Source organism: Nannobrachium achirus, assembly GCF_963921795.1.
Source record: "Nannobrachium achirus genome assembly, chromosome: 17".
Lineage (NCBI taxonomy): Eukaryota > Metazoa > Chordata > Actinopteri > Myctophiformes > Myctophidae > Nannobrachium > Nannobrachium achirus.
The window spans coordinates 33,335,951-33,356,710 of record NC_137824.1 but is presented as its reverse complement, the minus strand read 5'-3'; the positions used below and the strand labels follow the sequence as shown (position 1 = coordinate 33,356,710).

General features: G+C 42.8%; 1 protein-coding gene across 1 annotated transcript in view; it reads left to right on the top strand.

Annotated features, from left to right (window-relative positions):
• Window positions 1-20,760, top strand: part of LOC308301455 (moesin-like) — a gene marked incomplete at its 3' end in the record, with an annotated part of 28,388 nt that overhangs the window by 1,514 nt on the left and 6,114 nt on the right. The window contains exons 3-12 of the mRNA XM_080745452.1: window positions 274-369; window positions 550-672; window positions 3,335-3,486; window positions 4,205-4,288; window positions 4,630-4,776; window positions 8,665-8,761; window positions 10,725-10,888; window positions 11,047-11,177; window positions 12,366-12,526; window positions 18,873-18,965. Coding sequence (XP_080601578.1) covers window positions 274-369; window positions 550-672; window positions 3,335-3,486; window positions 4,205-4,288; window positions 4,630-4,776; window positions 8,665-8,761; window positions 10,725-10,888; window positions 11,047-11,177; window positions 12,366-12,526; window positions 18,873-18,965 — 1,248 coding nt within the window. The remainder of the gene's footprint in view (window positions 1-273; window positions 370-549; window positions 673-3,334; window positions 3,487-4,204; window positions 4,289-4,629; window positions 4,777-8,664; window positions 8,762-10,724; window positions 10,889-11,046; window positions 11,178-12,365; window positions 12,527-18,872; window positions 18,966-20,760) is intronic.

Sequence of the window (20,760 nt, the reverse complement as noted above, 5' to 3'; positions counted from 1 at the left end):
CCCACTCTTCCGGGTGCCCACATTTCCCTAGTGCCCACTCTTCCTAGGTGCCCAGTTTTCCCTTGTGCCCAGAATGTTTTGGTGCTCACCTTTCCTGTTACAATGCAGAACATCAAGACAAGCTCTTAAATGAGGTGGTGCCATAGTTTTGTACTTTTTCTGTTTGGAGCTAACATCACTCTAATATGTGTGGTTACCGGTATAATATGCAAATATGTCCCAGCACCCCATCTTTAAAACATTTAAATGTACGAACATGGCCCATGTGTTCAGATTGTAAAGACCATCGGGCTGAGGGAGACCTGGTTCTTCGGCCTGCAGTATCTGGACAGCAAGGGCTTCTCCACCTGGCTGAAGCTCAACAAGAGGGTGAGAAAGTGAAACTCTCTCCACAGAGACTTGTGTCACGTTTACAACCCCCAGGGTTTCGTTTTGCTGACGTCAGAGATTGTTATGATTTTCGGTCACGCGTTCTGCTGTCACTCCTCCGAGGCTAATTAGCACACTCTTATGTGTCCTCCCTAATGTGTCTGGGGACCGCCGTCCTAGGTGACAGCACAGGATATCAAGCGGGAAAACCCTCTACTCATTAAGTTCAGAGCCAAGTTTTACCCGGAGGAGGTGGCGGAGGAGCTGATCCAGGAGGCAACCCAGCGACTCTTCTTCCTGCAGGTCAGTGGGGGTGGATGTGTGAACCAGAGGCGTTAATTGGGTATGGCAAGGCATGGCATACCCAATTACCTTAGCTACAAGGGGAAAAAATAAAATGTACTTCTTAAAATAAATTCATCATGCCTGTTGTTGCTAAGGTATGGCTACATGACTGGTGTCTTGCACGCACGTGAAGGCGTGCGTGCAAGACACCAGTCATGTTGCCATACCTTAGCTTTTGCTGAACTGATGCCACTGGTGTGAACACGTGAGCACTTGCGTAGGCCTGTAACACAATTATTTTCACAATCTTTTTTTTTTTTTTTGCCTTTATTGATAGTTTAGTCACGTCAAAGTAGATTTAACCATTTATTGCAACAAATGGAATACAGTTAGACTTGGCGTTAAAGGCCTCTGCGTTCTGAGATGTTCGTGCATGCTTGCTATACAGAATCAGGGCACTTTAAGCAAAACCCCCCCATAGCGATACAATAGTAGTGCAATAGCAGTACATTGACATATTAGCTTGGATCAGCAGACATAAATCACAAGTATTTGAGCCTATGCCAGACTCCGATCAAAAAGGTGGAGGCTGGGGTGGAGGAGGCAGCTAAGCAGCAGCAGATCTGAAGCTTCTGATCAAAGACGAGCAGAGCTATAGTGAATGCAAGCCTCCCTTACTGAGCTAGATCTCTGATTAGCGTAGACAGTGTGATGATCAGCAGATCTGTCAATGAGGATTGGAATATACGTAAAGGAGGTGACTGACAGCTGATTATAGCTGAGGTGGGCAAGACTCACGTGTCCTGCATAAACTAACTCTATGCTTCATTTGTAAGTGGAGATGGACAGGAAACAGGGAGAGAGAGACGGAGAGGGACAGAAATAGCAGATCTACAAGCTCACAAGTGTAAACTTGTAGATCTGCTATTTTTGTCGAAGAGATTTGTTGTAGGGGTCAAAAAAAAGGAGCAGACCGAGTATAGAGCACTGGGTTACCCCAGTTAACTAAGTAGTGCTGTAGATTTTAAGTGGATAATCTCGAGTGGTGCCAGAGATAAGCTGCTCACATACAAACAGACAGACAGACAGACAGACAGACAGACAGACAGACAGACAGACAGACTCACGGGACTGAGAACAGAATTCCGGTCTGGCTGGGACAACAAACCATGATATGCTTTGAAATGATTCTGTGAGCTAAACAAGCCAGACCACCAGTATGATATGAGGATGCAGATCTATGAGCTCACAACCTTGTGAGCTTATAGATCTGCTGTAATATCCTGCGCTATTATCACTGAATATTTGCCCCAGAATTCATTTGCTGCACTGGCAGTGTGATCTAGTTTTGCTTACAGTCACTTCAGATAAATGCATATAAATATCAGCACATGGAACGCGTCCGTCCGTCCGTCCGTCCGTCCGTCCGTTCCAACCATGTGAACACAATATCTCAGGAGCAAATATCCACTTGGACTCAATTATTAAAGAGGCTTTGCCATAGTTTTGTACTTTTTCAGGTTTTCATGTGTGTCTATGAGGTTGACAGTACTTCATTAGACTGCCTGGTGTGGTTGTTATGAGCAATTATGTATTCCCTTTATATTTGGGGTTTCTTCCTGGAGGCTGACATCTTGTGGGTCAAAAGTGCTTGAAGTGTGTGATTAAATTACATCATATAATCATCCCCTGCCCTTTTACCATTCACCCAACACTGTGGGTGTGGCTAACTTCAGCTGGGTCACCACCCACCTGACAACCAGACATACGTAATGAACGGGTGGGTGTGGCCACCTAAAAACCTAATTTTAACTCTTCCTGTACACTTTTTTGGAAAAGATCTTCCTCCTAGTATAATCATAACACCTGATCATCATATTTGGGTCTAACACTCCACTGAGAAAACCCATCGTTGATGCGCAACCTCTTTTTCTTATTTAGTCAAAGTCACTGTGACCTCAAAAACATTGTTCGTTAAGTTCCTTCAAAGTCTTCATTCACTAAATTTAGGCTACTACCGGTATATGACAATATGAGTCTCGGGCAAAGATTTAAATCTTTTTGGCAGAAGCATAGAACCGCAGGCTAGAAACAGGAGCTGCAGGTTGTACTACAGGTATGTAAGAGGCACATTACATAACATTTAGGTGTGAAGTCTCTGAAGAACTTAACCATTGATGTGCCGGTCAAGAGTTGCTGAACCTTTATACAGGTATACACCAGTAAGACTCCCATAGTGTCTACACACACATGTGTACACACCCACACACACACACACACACACACACACACACACACACACACACACACACACACACACACACACACACACACACACACACACACACACACACGGTAATCCCCCTACGCTTCTTTGTAAATAGCTTTTATTTTGCATTTTTGTTTTTGTTTATAATATTGTTTCTGATGATATCTACTGCATAGTACTGTGTGTTCTATCTGTCTGTCAATCAATGTTATATGAGTTAAAGAGAAGGATCTCCTTGGAAATAAGCCACAAGACTTACCTGAGTTTCCTTTTAGTTGACCAGTGAACTGTACTGTCATGAAATTGTACCTTTCCTTATGCAAACTTCTAATAAATACACCAATCAATCAATTAATCAATCAGGGCTTCTATTGCTGAAAACAATCATCTTCTTCGGTCACATGCTTACAGGTGAAAGAGTGCATTCTGAACGACGACATCTACTGCCCGCCGGAGACGGCGGTGCTTCTGGCGTCGTACGCCGTTCAGAGCAAACACGGAGCCTTCAGGAAGGACTACCACGTGCCCGGCTACCTGGGCAAGGAGAAGCTGCTGCCTCAGAGGTGTGAAGTACACGCAAAAAGCAGAATAGGTGTTGATTTTGGTCTGAGAGTGTTACAAATGGAATCAAACTGACCGGTAACCGTGAGTTAAATAAGTGATGTTTTTGGAAAATAAATAAATAATAATAGAAAAAAAAAAGGTAAAAGGTGTAAGGTAAAAAAGCATTAACTTGAGCTTTAACTTGATTACTATTCTGAATTCAGTAACCACGGCTATAGAGTGTTTGTTCTGTCACTTGGGTTTTTACTGACAAAAAAACATTTAGCTAATTTTATCCAACAAGAGAGAAAACTCCACAGGGGCCATTTATCAGGTTACATTTTTGTGTTCCAGTTCCAATTATGCCTGCTATTTTTGTTTTGTTTCCTCTCTTCCAGTTTCACTCAAATATTATACCCTGTAAACCTGTATGCGGTATATCTCCTGATTGCATCAAAATGGTATCCTAGTTGAAAAATGTTGGAGAGACAGGGAGACTTTTGGGCTATTTAACACTTTAACAAAAATAACCCTCAACTTGAACGTGTTACAAATGGAACCCAACGGACCTGTGACTCTTGAGAATGAAAAAATGAACACTCAGGATTTTGACAGCGTATTGGAGGCTCCTTCATATGGATGCCACCGTTCAATCGGCATTAATCCGGGTCAGTCTCCCTGGGTCTCTCGGCTGTCATGCTTCTGATTGATCCATCTCTTCTCCTCCCTTAACACCAGGGTTTTGGAACAGCACAAGCTGAATAAAGATGAGTGGGAGGAAAGAATCAAAGTGTGGCACCAAGAGCACAAAGGAGTACTCAGGTACTTTTATATACTTTAACCACTTAAACCCTATATACCAGCTAGGGACCTGGACTTGCAACGACCAGGGGTCCATTGTAGTCTAGTCTCCTTTTTCTCCCCTCTACCCTAGCTACTGAAATAGCTAATCTACAAGTTGGAATGTGTTGTGAGCTTGTAGATCTGTAAATCTTGCATTAACTCTATTCAATACATTTCTGCTGATGTCGACTATAGGTTTGTACAGTGTGCAGACAGAACCAATCACTGTGGTACTGCATGCCTGCTATATATGTGACCACTGTAAGAGTAGACACAAGATTTACTTGTTATACTTGTCCTCTATATGAACTCCTCTACAGAGAAGATGCCATGATGGAGTATCTGAAGATAGCCCAGGACCTGGAGATGTATGGAGTGAACTATTTCAGCATTAAGAACAAGAAAGGATCGGAGCTGTGGCTGGGGGTGGACGCGCTGGGCCTCAACATCTATGACAAGATAGACAAGTAGGACAGCTTATTCACTACCCAATATTGTATACACAATATACCAGGGGTGCCCAAAAGGTAGATAGTGATTTACCAGTAGATCACAAAGGCTGGGCAGGTAGATCACATGGCATGCCCCTAATATAAATATAATTAAAGTATAAAGGAAAATATGTATAAACTATAATCACAAATCCCTCTTTTTGGCATCTGTCACTTGAATTAAAGTGACTTGATTGATTGACATCAAGAAGGGCCTGTTAGCTCCCTTCATGGCATCTAAAGTAGTCAAACCTCCCCTCCCCCACAATGCAATGCTTTATTTACAAGAGTCAGTAGCATTACAAAGAACCTGAAAACCTACCACTTCCATACATAATGGGATGAAGTCTTTCCCCCCCCCCATTATTTCTCATTTCAAGTGCGTTTGTCTCATCTGTTATATGTCAGTGCCACTATTCCAAAGTCCCATCAGGTAAGTTTTTGGGGGTGGGTAGATGATGTCGAGCTGGTCAGGTTAAAAGTAACTCTCAAGTCAAAAAAGTTTGGGCACCCCTGCTATATACAGTAATATTACGGGGGTATTATATTTTGAGTTATAATTATAACATTGTCACAGCCCACACAATACATTCTTGTTCTTGTGCACCCCTAGAAACAAAAACATGTAGCCTACACATTCACAAATTGGCACTACTGAGGTAAGTTGTGCCAAAGACACAACTTGAATTTGTTTGGGATAAACTGTTCTGAGTCTATAAACTGCATGGAATACGATTTTGTCATTTACGGAAAACAGCTGTTCTTTCTCAAACTGTTATGTATTAAAAAAGAAACAATCAAACTTCTCCTGGACCAATCGGCGCCATGCGTTTTTGGATTCCTTCAAACATGCCGTGGCTCATCTTACCCAGTGGCTCAACTTACCTTCTCTCCTACACGATAACATTACATACAGTATTACACAACAACAATGTGCGGTTCATATGGGCGCGTCCAGTGTTCAGCAACCTGACAGCCTGTGGAAATTAACTGTTATCGAGATGGCTGCTGTGTGATTTGATGCGTCCCTAACAGTGTTTAGATGGAGGGAGAAAGAACAGAACATGAGCGGGTGGCTGGCGTCAAGGTTTTGCCACTTGCCTTTGCAGTTGAGTGGCGTAAAGGTTATGCATCTGTGGTAGTTCTGTGCAGGGGAGTTTTTGCTGTTCACAGTCACAGTACGTCACAGTCCTTGTTTATTTTGTATATTTTAAAGCTTGAATCTTGAAACGCCTTGAACCTTTTATCCTTGAAGCTGTACATACATAGAAAGGCATTTAAAGACATAAAAGGCACCCAAAAGCATACCAATACATAAATTAAATTAGCTAACAAAAACCCCGCAGATTAGAACACTAATGAACATGAAAAAACACAGCAAAACAGAGAGAGAGCAGACCAAAAAAAAGACTCCCTTTAATTTCCATTCTATGCAAGCGAAGGAGCAATTAATGCAAATTTGCATTTTCTGCTTTGCATGGAGTGCTACTTTCTTTTTTCTTTTAAGATATTTTTGGGGCTTTTCTTATTATTTTCTTATTTTTATCCCACGATTTTGTAACCCAGTTTTCACCCGGTGTCAATTATCTAAAGTAATCCTGGGCGCTACACTCCCTCTGCCAACCTGGGGAGACAACAGACTGACCTCATGCTTCCTTCTATGCACGAGGATTCCAAGTTGGTTCTTTTCACCTGACAGAGGGGAGTTTCCCTGGTTGGACGTAGCGTGTGGAAGGAACGCGTTATTCCAACCAGTTCCTTTCCCCTCCATCAGGCGCCCCGGCTGGCCAGGGGGAGGCAGTATAGAGACCAGGATTACTGCATGTTTTTTGTGAGGGTACCTACCCTAGGAGACATGGGGAGAACATGCAAACCTTTCTGTCTTTATCGATAGCACAAGTGTCGATAGACAGGAAAGAGGGAGAGAGAGATTGGGAGTGACATGCAGCAAAGGAAGTCGGGATCGGGATTCGAACCCGCTGACAGCCTGACAGTGACATTAGAGCCAATGTGGTATGCGCCCAGGAGTGCAAATTTCACAGACACAAAGTCACAAAGTGCATCACAAGTTTAAAAGCAGAAGTAAATGTCAATGATAAAATCAAAAGACATAATAAAACAATCGCCAACCAACCAACCAACCAGTGAGATAAAGAAAATCCAAACACTGGACATCACAATACAGGCCATGTCACAATACGAGCTGTAATCACAAACAGCTGTACAGTATTTAAAAGCCTGTTTGAAGAGGTAAGTCTTTAACTTACCAGTAGTGGCACCCTGAGGTGCCAGACAGGGTGGCACCCTGAGGGTGCCGTGATTTTCTCCCCCGTAAAACATCATCAGGTATTATGATTATACTTGGAGGAAGAATTCTTTCACAAAAGTGTACATGAAGTGTTCAAATTATGTTTTTATGTGGCCACACCCACCTGTTCATTAAGTAGGCCTATACCCTGTTTTCAGGTGGGTGATGACCATAAACTGTAAAAAAGAGTGACATTTCGAGTTACATGAACCACGCGACCGGCGCTGTTTCTGACCCCGCATTGGCAGAACTCTCTAATACAAGGCTCTGGAAGAAACCAAAAATACACAGGGAAGACATGTTTGCATATTATAACCACACCTGGAGGTCTATTAGAGCAGTGTTTCTCAACCTATTTTCTGCATGGGCACACTTTTCATGTCCCAAGAATCCATGGGCACACTTTTCATGTCCCAAGAATCCATGGGCACACTTTCATGTCCCAAGAATCCATGGGCACACTTTTCATGTCCCAAGAATCCACGGGCACACCAACATAATACGGGGGTGTAAATATTGTCACTGTCGGGAAGAAACCTTGTATCTCCAAGTTTCTTCGCAAAGTAAAGCCCTGCTTCATCATACAAGGCTGTCGCTCAACAGTAGCGAAAACAGCCGATCTACAAGCACACAACGCCTCGCACCGCGAGGCGTTGTGTGCTTGTAGATCGGCTGTTTTCACTAGTTTAAATCATTTTTAAAATGATAAATACAATACTGGCTTTCAAACAGTTTCAAGGGGCCTTCTCAGTGGGCACACCAAAGGTCCCCAGGCATAGTGGTTGAGAAACACTGTATTAGAGCAATGTTAACTCCATACACACACAAAACAGAAAAAGTACAAAACTATGACACAGGGCCCGGGACGAGGATCTCGGAGACCCACATGGCCACAATCGGGTGGAGCAGAAAAGGTCACATAATATGCAGGTGCCTGACCATGGAGGGCTCTGTACGTGGACCCTCCATCCATCCTTATCCTAACATGGGTCTGGAACCCAGTTTTCATATGCAGTGGTTCTCAAACTATTTCATGTCAAGGACCCCCAAATTGACAGTTATTAGCTTGCAGACCCCCATTTGAAAAGATATGCCAGGGACCCCCATAAGAGAAGATTTTCATGGCTCTAGCAGACAGTGATTCTCAACCATTTTAATTTCAAAGACCCCCAGTTTGACATGCTTTAGGCTACGGACTCCAATTTAATGGCATCTCTGAGACCCCAATTTATATAGTAAAATCAATGTTAATTTAGCTCTGAGAGTGAAATGTGGGGTTTTGTACACTCTCTGAGTTACATAGCTATAAGGGTCCATTTGGTTATTTAGCTGGGGACCCCCTGGAACTCCTTCAGGGACCCCGGGGGGAACCAAGGCAGTAGGCCACGGAACCCCATTTGGTTTTCTCTGGGACCCTGGTCTACACTGTAAAATCCTCTGAGGGAGTAGATTTGTATTCTCTCCGAGTGAAGGGTCATAAGGGTCCATTTGGACTGCTGGTGGTCCACTGTTACAGAGCTCTTTAAACATGCTGTCTGTTTCTTTCTGCTCACCAGAATGACCCCAAAGATCGGCTTTCCCTGGAGCGAGATCAAAAATATCTCCTTCAACGACAAGAAGTTTGTCATCAAGCCAATCGACAAGAAGGCGCCGGTACTGCAAACCCATTCTTACACTCCAATCCATTCATTCCTGCCTCTATGTATTACTCGGGGGCACATCAGGGGGGAAACCCTCATTTGCAAAGTGTGCTGCCTCGAGAATAAATTACCAAAACAAAAACACGTAACACAATGCAACTGGAGCATTTGCAAGTAAATTAGCCACATTTGGAAACAGGTGTGCAAGCTTGCAATTCTATTAGGCATTAATGGCTCTAATGTCATCAGGCCTGGTTGCCTGGTAATTTACACCACAGACAGAGGCCTAAGTGAGAAATCTCTGGGCCCAGGGACCCCCCCAGGGGTCTATCTATCTTATATCCAAATCATTGCTGTTGAGTGGAAACCTTGTATGTCCAAAACCTTCCTTTTTTGTTATTTTAACTAACTAGCTAGTGAACTAGTGAAAATAGCTGATCTACAAGCACACAACGCCTCGCGATGCCAGGCGTTGTGTGCTTGTAGATCGGCTATTTATTTGAAACTTTGAGATACAAGGTTTCTGCCCGACAGTGAAGATATCTATATTTATATACACTATTTTCACAGAATATCGCCCCCAGAATAGGGACGCTAGCGATTAAAACTGCAATAGAAAGATAACTTTAACTGCTGTGTATAACGTTCTACTAGTCAGACACTTTGAGAGATAGCAATGCCATTGTATAACATAAAGTAGCTAAATGAAGCTGTAGTGTGAATTGCTTATAATGCATTTTATTTAGTTTAAGATCGCTGTTTATTGATATGAGTAACCTTAAAGGGATATTTCACTTAAAAATAAAACGTAGTCATTTTATCATCTACTCAGGCTTTTGGGAGCACCCCAGATAGTTTTTAAAGTTGCTTGATTCATTTAGATATTTGATATTCATTTTATCAGATTCTCTCTACCTATACAAACCCAAAACAACGTCCTTGGTTCGTTCTGGTGACTCAGACTGTCCTCCTAATACGTGAGAGGGCGTGTTTTTTCAATTACTTATTTTATTTATTTTTAATAATTGTTTTGGGGAAAAAAGAAAAATAGAATTTGAAGTTACAATGGGTTTGTATGGGTAGTGTCTGATCGAATTCATATCAAATACGGTATCTAAATACTGAATCGAGCAACTTAAAAACGGTCTGGGGTGTTCACAAAAGCCTGAATGGACAATACAATTACTTTTCTTTTTTTTTATGAAATATCCCTTTAATTCTATATTTAAAGCAGAAAGTCGACAGTCTAATAATACAGTCTCTTGCTGAAAGATTGTGTTTTCACATTTGATTCCTTTCAGCTTTTGAGGTGGACTTAGACCAGAGTGGTTATAATAATATAATATGTAATATATTGTTACAGAGGGCAAGGTTATGCTGTGTGTGTGTGTGTGTGTGTGTGTGTGTGTGTGTGTGTGTGTGTGTGTGTGTGTGTGTGTGTGTGTGTGTGTGTGTGTGTGTGTGTGTGTGTGTGTGTGTGTTTGTGTGTTTGTGCGTGCGTGCGTGCGTGCGTGCGTGTGTGCAAGACAGTGTCACTTCACTTAGATTTGTTTCAAATGGACTGTTTGGGAAGGCAAATCGATCCATGAAGCTGCAATTTCATGTCAATACTTATGTGAACAACACACCAATTGAATGCAGACTCCTCTAAAACTCTGAACTCAGTCCACATCAGGAGGTTCCTTTGTGGTTCTTTCTCGTCAAAGCTGGGTGGATCCGAAAGAGAGTTCTCTTTCAGATGTGAAAGCAAAAAGAGATCTTTTTCAGTCGGTTCCGAAAGAAGAACTACAAAAGAACCAAACTCTGAGTGAGTGAGTTTGGTTCCTTTCAGAGGGATCTGAGTTCACACTTGAGCACAAAGTGAGTCATGGTTTGCGTCCACTTCAGAACCTGAAAGGGAGAAGCAAAACCTGACGTTAGAGTTCATGGGCATCGGCCCCAGATGTCTCACAGACTTGTGTGTTTGTGCGTTCAAGGACTTTGTTTTCTACGCCCCTCGCCTCCGCATCAACAAGCGCATCCTGGCGCTGTGCATCGGGAACCATGACCTGTACATGCGCAGACGGAAGCCTGACACCATCGAGGTTCAGCAGATGAAGGCCCAGGCCAGGGAGGAGAAGAACAAACGTCAGATGGAAAGGTGAGGAGGTTAGACGAAGCTCGAGCTGTGCTCGTTACCGCTGACAGTTCGCACTTCCTCACCCATAAAAACTAAAAGAGAGAGCTGAACTGTCGAGTTTTCATACTTCATATTTTTTCCGATAAGAGTTTTCTGTTTACACGTGATCCTTCTCTCAGGGCCCTGCTGGAGAGTGAAAAGAAGAAGCGAGAGAATGCCGAGAAGGAAGCGGAGAAGATTGCCCGGGAGACCATGGAGCTGATGGAGAGATTGAGGCAGATTGAGGAGCAGACCAAGAGAGCTCAGGATGGTCTGACGACAATCTGAATACAAATGTCTCTGTCTGCCGCTGTCGTTTCTGTGTCTGGTTAAAGGTCAGGGTCGGGATGTCCTAAGGATAATGAAGTACGGCTCTGGAGTTCAGGGTTCGGCACAAAGTCTATAATAGAATGACATGACCTGCTTTGTTGTGCGTAGCGTATATGCATCTGTGCTTGAATATGCATGATTTGTGTGTGCGTGTGCGTGTGTGTGACGCGGCGTGACTTTAATTTGTAAAATTCAAATGGTAATAAGACAGAATTAATTTACAATGACAAGCGTCACAGCAACCACACTTATAGACTTAATTTGATATTGTCGATATTTTCTCTTAAAGCAATAGTGACATTTTTATTTTATCGGCCCTACCCTAGCGTGCTGCATACTAGGGCTGTCACGATTATGACATTTTACATGACGATAAATTTTCTCTCAACTAATTGCGATTAACGATTTAATTGTGTTTTTATCGTTGACAATTACATTTCTGTTTGGCTTTTAGGCTTTGAAGTTGCACATGGCAGATATGACATAACCTAAATATACAAAGAAATTACTAACATATTAACATATTTTTGACAACTTTATACTTAAAAAAGAACATTGATAGTGGAAATAACCTTACAAGCTTACAAACGCGTCACGATATTTCCCCAAAAAAATGTACATAAAAAAAAATATATATGAACATTTTTCAACATGGAAACGATTATGACGATTATGAAAAATAATCACGATTATGTCAAATACGGTAATCACGATTAGACGATTATGTAATAATTGTGACAGCCCCAGTGCATGGCAAATGAGTACATCCATGTCCATGTGTGTGCTGCAGAGTAGGGGTGGATATTGTCAAGAATCTCGCGATGCAATACATATCACGATACTTGCGTCACGATGCAATAGTATCACGACACATTGCGAATCTTTGCGATACGATACTATTGAGATATATCAGCTTTAAAAGCTGAAGGCGCTGCTCTAATGTTGTTGTTTTCATTGTTCGCAGCGGAGTGTCAGTGCTGGACTTCTACTATTGGTTCCTATGCATGGGAACATATTTTATTTTCCTCAAAGTATCGCGATACTACGGCCTGAAGTATCGATACAGTATTGGCAAATAAACTATCGCGATGTATTGCCATATCGATTATATTGCCCTCCCCTACTGCAGAGCTGGAGGAGCAGACGCGCAGGGCTCAGGACATGGAGAAGGAGAGGACCATGGCCCAGGAGGAGGCTGAGAAGCTGGACATGGACCGCAGGGCTGCTGTGGAGGCCAAGGCTGCTCTGCTGGACCAGACTGACAACCAGCAGCAGAACCGGGACAACGTGGTGCGCAGTCACACAGCAATAACAACACCTACTAATATATCGTCACTGTCGGGCAGAAACCTCGTTTTTTCACAAGGGAAAGCCCTGCTTCATCATACAAGGCCGTCTCACAAAAGTAGTGAAAACAGATGATCTACAAGCACACAACGCCTCGCGGTGCGAGGCGTTGTGTGCTTGTAGATTGTCTGTTTTCACTAGTTTAAATCATTTTTAAAATGATAAATGCAAAACGAACGGTTTTGGACATACAAGGTTTCCACCCAACCTCGACAATATGTCACGTGTTACAATATTCAAAACAAGACTAAAAGGTCCCTATCCTCGGTCTGGCGCAACAAGGCGCAAAGTGCATTTTGGTATCTTCCCACCGAACGTCTAGATCATTTGGTTCTGAAAGTGGGGTCAAGGGACCCCCAGGGGTCCTTGAGGGGGTTCCAGGGGGTCCCCAGCTATAAGTGATAGTTAGGAACCAAAAGAGCCCTTATGGGTCTGTAACTCTGAGAGTGTACAAATGGAACCACATGGGCCGTTCATTTGTACACTCTCAGAGTTAAATGGGGTCTCAGAGATAGAAATATCTTTAAATGGCGGTCCGTAGTCTAAAGCATGTCAAACTGGGAGTCCTTGAAATTAAAATGGTTGGGAATCACAGCTAGAGCCTTATGAAATGGGGGTCCGTGGGCTAATAAGTGTCAATTTGGGGGTCCTTGACAGGAAAAAGTTTGAGAACCACTGGTCTAGATAGATACCAAATGTTTGTTCGTGTGGTAGTGTGTTGGTCTTAAAATTAGGTGTGGTCTGGTGCGATCATAGCGTACACAACGCCTTGCAGCGCGAGGCATTGTGAGCTTGTAGATCGGCTATTTTCGGCAAAGAGGTTTGGTGTAGAGGGGAAAAAGAGCAGACTAAGTACAGAGTGAAAGGTCAAGTTTATTAGGTATTGACGGTTCATGTGGTTAAATATCTGAAAACACAAATTGACGTGAATCCAAAATACACTGATGATTGTGCTGTCAAACGATGAAACTATATGGAATCTATGAACAGGTTGTGGGGGGTCCATGCTCCATCTCTTTCTCAACTAAGGGGTCCTCGGCCTGAAAACGTTGAAGACCTCTGTTCTAGACAAAACGTCAAGGCTCACTCAGGTTAGGGTTCACCCATAGACTGTATAAAAGATATGGACAAAGCGAAGCCATTGGTTTCTATGCAGCGCAAATGACACAATATGGGTCCTTGGCATGGGTGTTGCCATCATAGATTGAAATGCAAACAGAGGAGGCTATTGGCTGCCAACGGTCACGTGCAACCGCAGGGATACATGGGAGAATGTGGTCGTAGCCTCCCGAAATACAGCACACGAAGAAGAACACAGCCGGCTGGTATCAGTTTAGTTGGCCACGCCCCCCGCAACTTTATCATCAATTTTAACATAAATGGGACCTTATTTTCACAAAACGCATGTCATCGTGATTGAAAGGCAATTTTTAACTAGCGATAGGAACCATAAAGTATTCATGAAAATGTTAATTAAGGTTAGAACACGAAAGGGGAAAATGAATGGGATCCAATGGAGAACAATTCTTTTTGCAACCGGCCAGGGGGAAAACAGCGCAACTAGCAGCCAATCATAGGAAGTTTTAGTTCCGTATTGGGCTCATTTTAAATCGGCGGAACTCTCCCCCTGGGTTCACCTCCTGAGGGAACATGCTGGCCTAAGGGTGGAGCTAAAAGAACGGTGACGGAGCCATTTTGTGGTGACGCCAGGCATAATGGACATGTCTGCACACACACACCATCACAGACAGACAGACAGACAGTCAGACGGACGTGCAACCGGATCTTCATAATAGATCTAACCCATGCCTGGTTGGGTTAGGGTTCGTTTACCTTTAGTTCAGTCTGCTGAAGTGAGAGGTATTTACTGGAAACGCTATATGTTTGACCTGTTTCCCTGGCCTGATCCTATTGTCTTGTGTGATATATTAGAAGCCGGCGCCCAGCCCAGGACCTTGGAACAGTCCTGTAATCAATATTTCAATATTAGTCTAGAACATGTACATTACAATCGACAGCGGGTTTGAGGTTTCTCCCAACGTTTGAACAGATGGGGAGCAGGCGGCAAAAGGGACGTTTCTGGAGCATGGGTCTTCAACAGGGGGTCCGGGACCCCTAGGGGGTCCTCAGAGTTACTACAGGGGGTCCTCCAAATCTGTGTGTGATAGAAGCTTTTCCTTCTCCTTTTCTATATTAACCACGTGAACCCTAGTGTCCATATTCTGAGAACTTTAGCCAAAAATAGCAGATCTACAAGCACACAACGCCTCGCGCTGCGAGGCGTTGTGAGCTTATCGATGGGCTATTTTCGGCAAAGAGCTTTGGTGTAGAGGGGTAAAAGAGCAGAGTACAGCGTGAAAGGTCAAGTTTATTAAGTATTGACAGTTCAAGTGGTTAAATATCTGACATGTAACATTTACATAATCCAAAATACACTACTGGAATCTACTGTATGAAAAGGTGGTGGGGGTCCCGCTTCATCTCTCTCTCAACTAAGGGGTCCTTGGCCTGAAAACGTTGAAGACGCCTAGCTGGTATAGTGACGTGTTGAATGGAGAGCTACAATGCAATTTACCACTTGAACTCCATATTCTGGGGGGAACATAAGCTAAAGAAATGGTGTTGTTGCAAGTGTTGTGAGTTTAGATTGACTATTTTTGGCAAAGGGATTTTGTGTAGACTGAACAATGCAGTCCAAGGACAGAGGCTACTCAGGCGGGTCCAGTTTATCAAGTATAGGTTTTAAGTCTGTGGTTTTCAACTAGTGGTCTGAGGACCACCAGTGGTCCTTGAAGGGGTTCCAGGTGGTCCCCAGCTAGATGATGGAGAGTTGGTAACCAAATGGACCCTTACAGATCTTTAACTCTTGAGAGCGTAAAAGAAAGTTTCCTTTTACACTCTCAAGAGTTAAATTATTGTTAAACACCTGCATTACTTAATTTACAAGAAGCCTATGCAATTCACCCTTTGTTAGCCTTCTGGTTGGTCCCTGACTGACCTACCAGCAGGCTCTATCTGCCTTGTCCGGCCCTGGTCTCCGCCTTTTTTATGTTGAATTTGCTAAAACATAATTTTAGGAGAAATAAAAACATTTAAAAACATGCTGAGTCACTATACTGCCACTGAGCAGCTCCATTTTACTGAAACCAAGTTTGAAATTAGAATTGAACACACAGAATAACAATACGAAGCAACTGAATTAAAATGGTAGTGGATGGAGTGTCCCACCAAGACACAGCAACCAATGGGTGTGAAGAGGGGCGGGACAATGGGCGGGACTTGACAAAGGGTGAATTAGAGAATGTAGAAGAACCATTATTTTTGTTTGACCTGTTGCAGTATCTCTCCTAAGGCACCACGCCAATACAACATGGAATTGTGGACAAAATCGTATCCACCGATAACAATATATTCTATGTTTTTTGTCTGAGAGGCAAAATCTCATCAAATGGTGGTCCGTGGCTTAAATGCTGAATGAAAATGGACCCTGATATGAAAGGTGTTGAAAACCCCTGGTTTAAGTGGTTGAGGTTCTTTGTGTGTACCAGCTCAAAGAAGCATATCGTTGTTGTCGGGTAGAAACCTTGTATGTCCAAAACTGTTTGTTTTGTATTTATCATTTTTAAAATGATTTAGTGCGAGGCGTTGTGTGTTTGTAGATCAGCTGTTTTCACTTACTTTTGTGTGATGGCCTTGTATGATGAAGCAGTGCTTTACTTTGCGAAAAAATGTACAAATGTTAAACTTGGAGATACGAGGTTTCTGCCCGACAGTGACAATATGATTTTGCAAATTGGAAACTTAACCACCTGAGCCCTAGCGTCCCTATTTTGGAGCGAACATTCCGGGTAATTAGTCAATCTAGAAGCTTTGTGCCACGTTGTGAGCCTGCAGATTGGCTAATTCGGCAAAGATATTTGGTGTAGAGCAGTGGTTTCAACCCTTTTCATCTCAAGGTCCATTATTTATTTGGTATTTGAGCCACAGACCACCAATTGATTTTGTAGCCTCTGCCTCTCAGACCCAAAACGTACAATATTTTGTTATTGTTGGATAAGGTTTTGTCCACAATGTGTAGACTTCTTGTAAATTAAGTAATGCAGATTTTTAACAATAATTTAACTCTTGAGAGCGTAAAACCCTTACGTGTACATTTGGTTAAAAATCATAAGGGTCCATTTGGTTACTCTCCATCATTTACCACTCAAGGACCACTGGTGGTCCCTGGACTACTGGTTGAAAACCACTGGTGTATAGGGAAAAAAGGAGGGGACATAGTATTATACTCCAGGCAACTACGTATAGTTGAAGTGGTTAGACGACAAACCATAGTGTGATTTGATGACTTAAATGAACAATGATTAGACTGGGAAACTTGTTATAGAGCGGGTTGTGCCTTTATGAAAAAGCACACCCAGTGTGAAGTGAGTGGTGCTATCTATGAGTTAATTTCATTAAGCGCCCACGAAGCTTGGCCAATGTGGGACGGGGCGGGACATATACATACAAACAGACGCAGGACAAAGCCTATATCTGGACAAAGCCAGATATAGGAGCATTTAGCACCACCCAAAAACATAGAATTCCTACTCTGTATTTTAAAGGAGTAGTTCACCCCCAAAATGACTTTTTTTCTATTGATTACTCATGCCATGGAGAGTAGAGTTCAATAATATTTTTTGTTTTTTGTCACATTCCTAAGACATAAATGTGATAACAATAAATTTACCCCCATTCATTTCGGATGGTGACCCGTTTCGAAACGGGTCACCATCCGGAATCAATGGGGGTAAATTTACTCAAATCAAATTTTTGTCTTAGGAATGTGACAAAAACCAAAAAATATTATTGAACTCTACTCTCCATGGCATGAGTAATCAATAGAAAAAAAGTCATTTTGGGGGTGAATCACTCCTTTAAGGCCCTGTTTAGATGTCAACGGTCTATAGAGAAAACGGCGAGGTCCCATTGCATTGTCACTTCTTTTCCAGCTTTTATACAAGACGCCTGAGTGAATGAAACACTGTAGTGTGCATGCCAGGTAGCTAGGAAGTGACGTAATGTCCACTCCAGAGCTGTGTAAGTAGAGTGGTGACACGCTTTGATCTCGCCGCAGACCGGAAGTGGCGTCGCATGGAGCCTGTTCTCATTCTTAGCGAGCCTCTGCTGCTCTTCAGCCCCATCCGCCCCCATTATAACCGAGGCATTTTCACTCGCTGGTAAGTAGACTAAATCACATCTTATCCCCCCTTTTAATGCATTCACGGGCCTCTCCAAGGTAGACAACATTATTAAAAGGGGGGAAAAGACGTGATATAGTCTACTTACCAGCGAGAGAAAATGCCTCGGTTATAATGGGGGCGGACGGGGCTGAAGAGCAGCAAAGGCTCGCTAAGAATGAGAACAGGCTCCAGTAAGCTAGGCTAAGCTAGCTTTCCACCATAGAGTAAATAGGCTTTCCACGCTTACAATGGGAGTCGACGTAAGTGTCATAACTCTCTCTCTTTAGGGGTCTGGTCCACTCTACTTCCTATCACAGCTGTCTTGCTTGCTTTGTTTACATTCTCCGATGCTGCGTGGCTGCACAGCTGAGCCGACGTCATCAATGACATCACGCGTTTTGCTGGTTTCCCCGTTAATTGCCGTTCAGATGGAGACGCGAGGTAGATCGCTCTCAAAGATTTCAACCCTGCAAGGAGGTTTCACTTTGTTGCGTTTTCAACCTTCCGAAAACGCTGTTGTCGTCTAAATCTGTCATTTTATTTTACCGTTTTCTATAGAAACCGTTTCCGTCTAAACGGGGCCTAAAATGACTGAGCTGAAGGCACATTGACTAGCCCTGGTAGTGCACGCACATACACACACAAGCACACACACGCACGCACACGCAAACACACACGCACACACTCGCACACACTCGCACGCACTCAACAATAGGCTACGCTACGTAGCACTCTGCAGTCTGCATTACCAGTAAGTTGGATGAAACCCAGTGTGACATTCAAGACTGATGTGCAAAAAAACACATGAGGTCATGTTTACTATCCACAGAGGGACCAGAGAGATGGAAACACAGTCAACAAAACAAGTCTCTCTCTCACAAACACACGTACGCACGCACGCTCGTGCACGCACGCACGCACACACGCACACACACACACACACACACACACACACACACACACACACACACACACACACACGCGCAATATTGATCTTAGATCTAACTAACACCTAGTGCCTCTTTATTTGTGTGCGCGTGTGCGTGCGTGCGTGCGTGTGCTTCTAGGCCACTGAGCTGGCGGAGCTTACGACTAAGATCTCTCAACTGGAGGAAGCCAAGAAGAAGAAGGATGAAGAGGCGAAGAGGTGGCAGCAGAGGGTGAGTGTGAGGTGATGTTCCAACATGAATTAAAGATGAGGAGTCAAACGGTGGGTAAAACAGAAGTCACAGCCAACTATGTTCACTAGTGGGAACTTTACTGAGGACGCACTCATACACCGGCACCAGACAGAGGTGGGAAAGGTATTCACATTTTGTACTTAAAGGAGTAGTTCACCCCCAAAATGACTTTTTTTCCTATTGATTAGTCATGCCATGGAGAGTTCAATAATATTTTTTGGTTTTTGTCACATTCCTAAGACAAAAATTTGATTCGAGTAAATTTGCCCCCATTGATTCCGGATGGGGGGTAAATTTATTGTTATCACATTTTTGTCTTAGGAATGCGACAACAAACTAAAAATATTAGTGAACTCTACTTTCCATGGCATGACTAATCAATAGAAAAAAAGTAAGGCTGGGACTTTAACTGATTAATTGCGATTAATTAATTACCGAAAATTAACGCGATTAAAAAAATTAACGCATTTTAATCGCACTTAGTTTTTGCACCACAGAACCTTCAGTTTCGGGCATACTGATCATAGCGATGCACCAACCAAGAAGAGACAACAAACGCAAAGGGAGAAATAGACGATCAGAGCGCTTTGCTTGGCCCAGTGGATGTGAAATTTTGATTAAAAAAAACTCACTTGTTGATTCACTCGTACAACAAAATGTGTTTTACTTGAAAAAAAATGCTTCTCTGGTCAAATATCAATGTGCGATTAAAATGCGATTAATTGCGATTAATTCATCACAGAGCCTGTAATTAATTAGATTAAAATGTTTAATCGCATCCCAGCCCTAAAAAAAAGTCATTTGGGGGGTGAACTACTCCTTTAAGTGAAAGTATCAACACTGGAAAGTAAAGGTCCGGAAATTCGACATTTACTTGAGTGAAAGTACAAAAGTATTGGCATCAAGTAGAAAGCACTCAATATGCAGTTGAGTTTTCAATTGTATAAAACTATTTGAAAATAGCAGCTCTGCAAGCTCACAATGCGTCGCATCGCAGCGCATTGTGAGCTTGTAGATCGGCTATGTTCAAAGGGCCAAAATGTATATACAGTGTGGGGATGAAATTAAAGTTTTCAAATTAATGTTATAGAGTAAAAGTACAATATTTGGATCCAAGATGTAGTGGAGTAAAAGTAAAAGTATTGGAAATTGGAAATACCAAGTAAAGTACAAATACCTCAAAATTGTACCTACTGTATGTACAGTACTTAAGTAGCCTAAACACCATTGGCACCAGTGCAGGTGAGTCTTGTGCTTGTTTTTCTGGGTTAATGCACAGTGAAATGAATGAAACGCAAAGCACGTGGTTTCTTTTCTAAAGAGCTAGAGAGACCACCGTTACTGAACAAACATTCTATTTTAGAAACCTTTTAACTTTTAACCAAAGAAAAAGTGTGTTAAAAGCACCTCTAAAGGTGTGTGTGTGTGTGTGTGTGTGTGTGTGTGTGTGTGTGTGTGTGTGTGTGTGTGTGTGTGTGTGTGTGTGTGTGTGTGTGTGTGTGTGTGTGTGTGTGTGTGTGTGTGTGTGTGTGCGACTGCGTGCACGTGTGCGTCAACACAACACAAACAATACCAGCACTCACTCACGGCCACGGGTGCATCATTCTTCAGTTTTTTAGGGCAAAAAAAACCCCCCCAAAACGAACAGATTTCAGCTCTAAGCCATCATCAGCATGATCACAGCCACAGAAAATGTTGTGTTATAGAAAGGTGATGTGAAATTTATGTGATCATCTGTGATGATGGCTGAAAAACGTGTTAGTTCCTGCCTTCG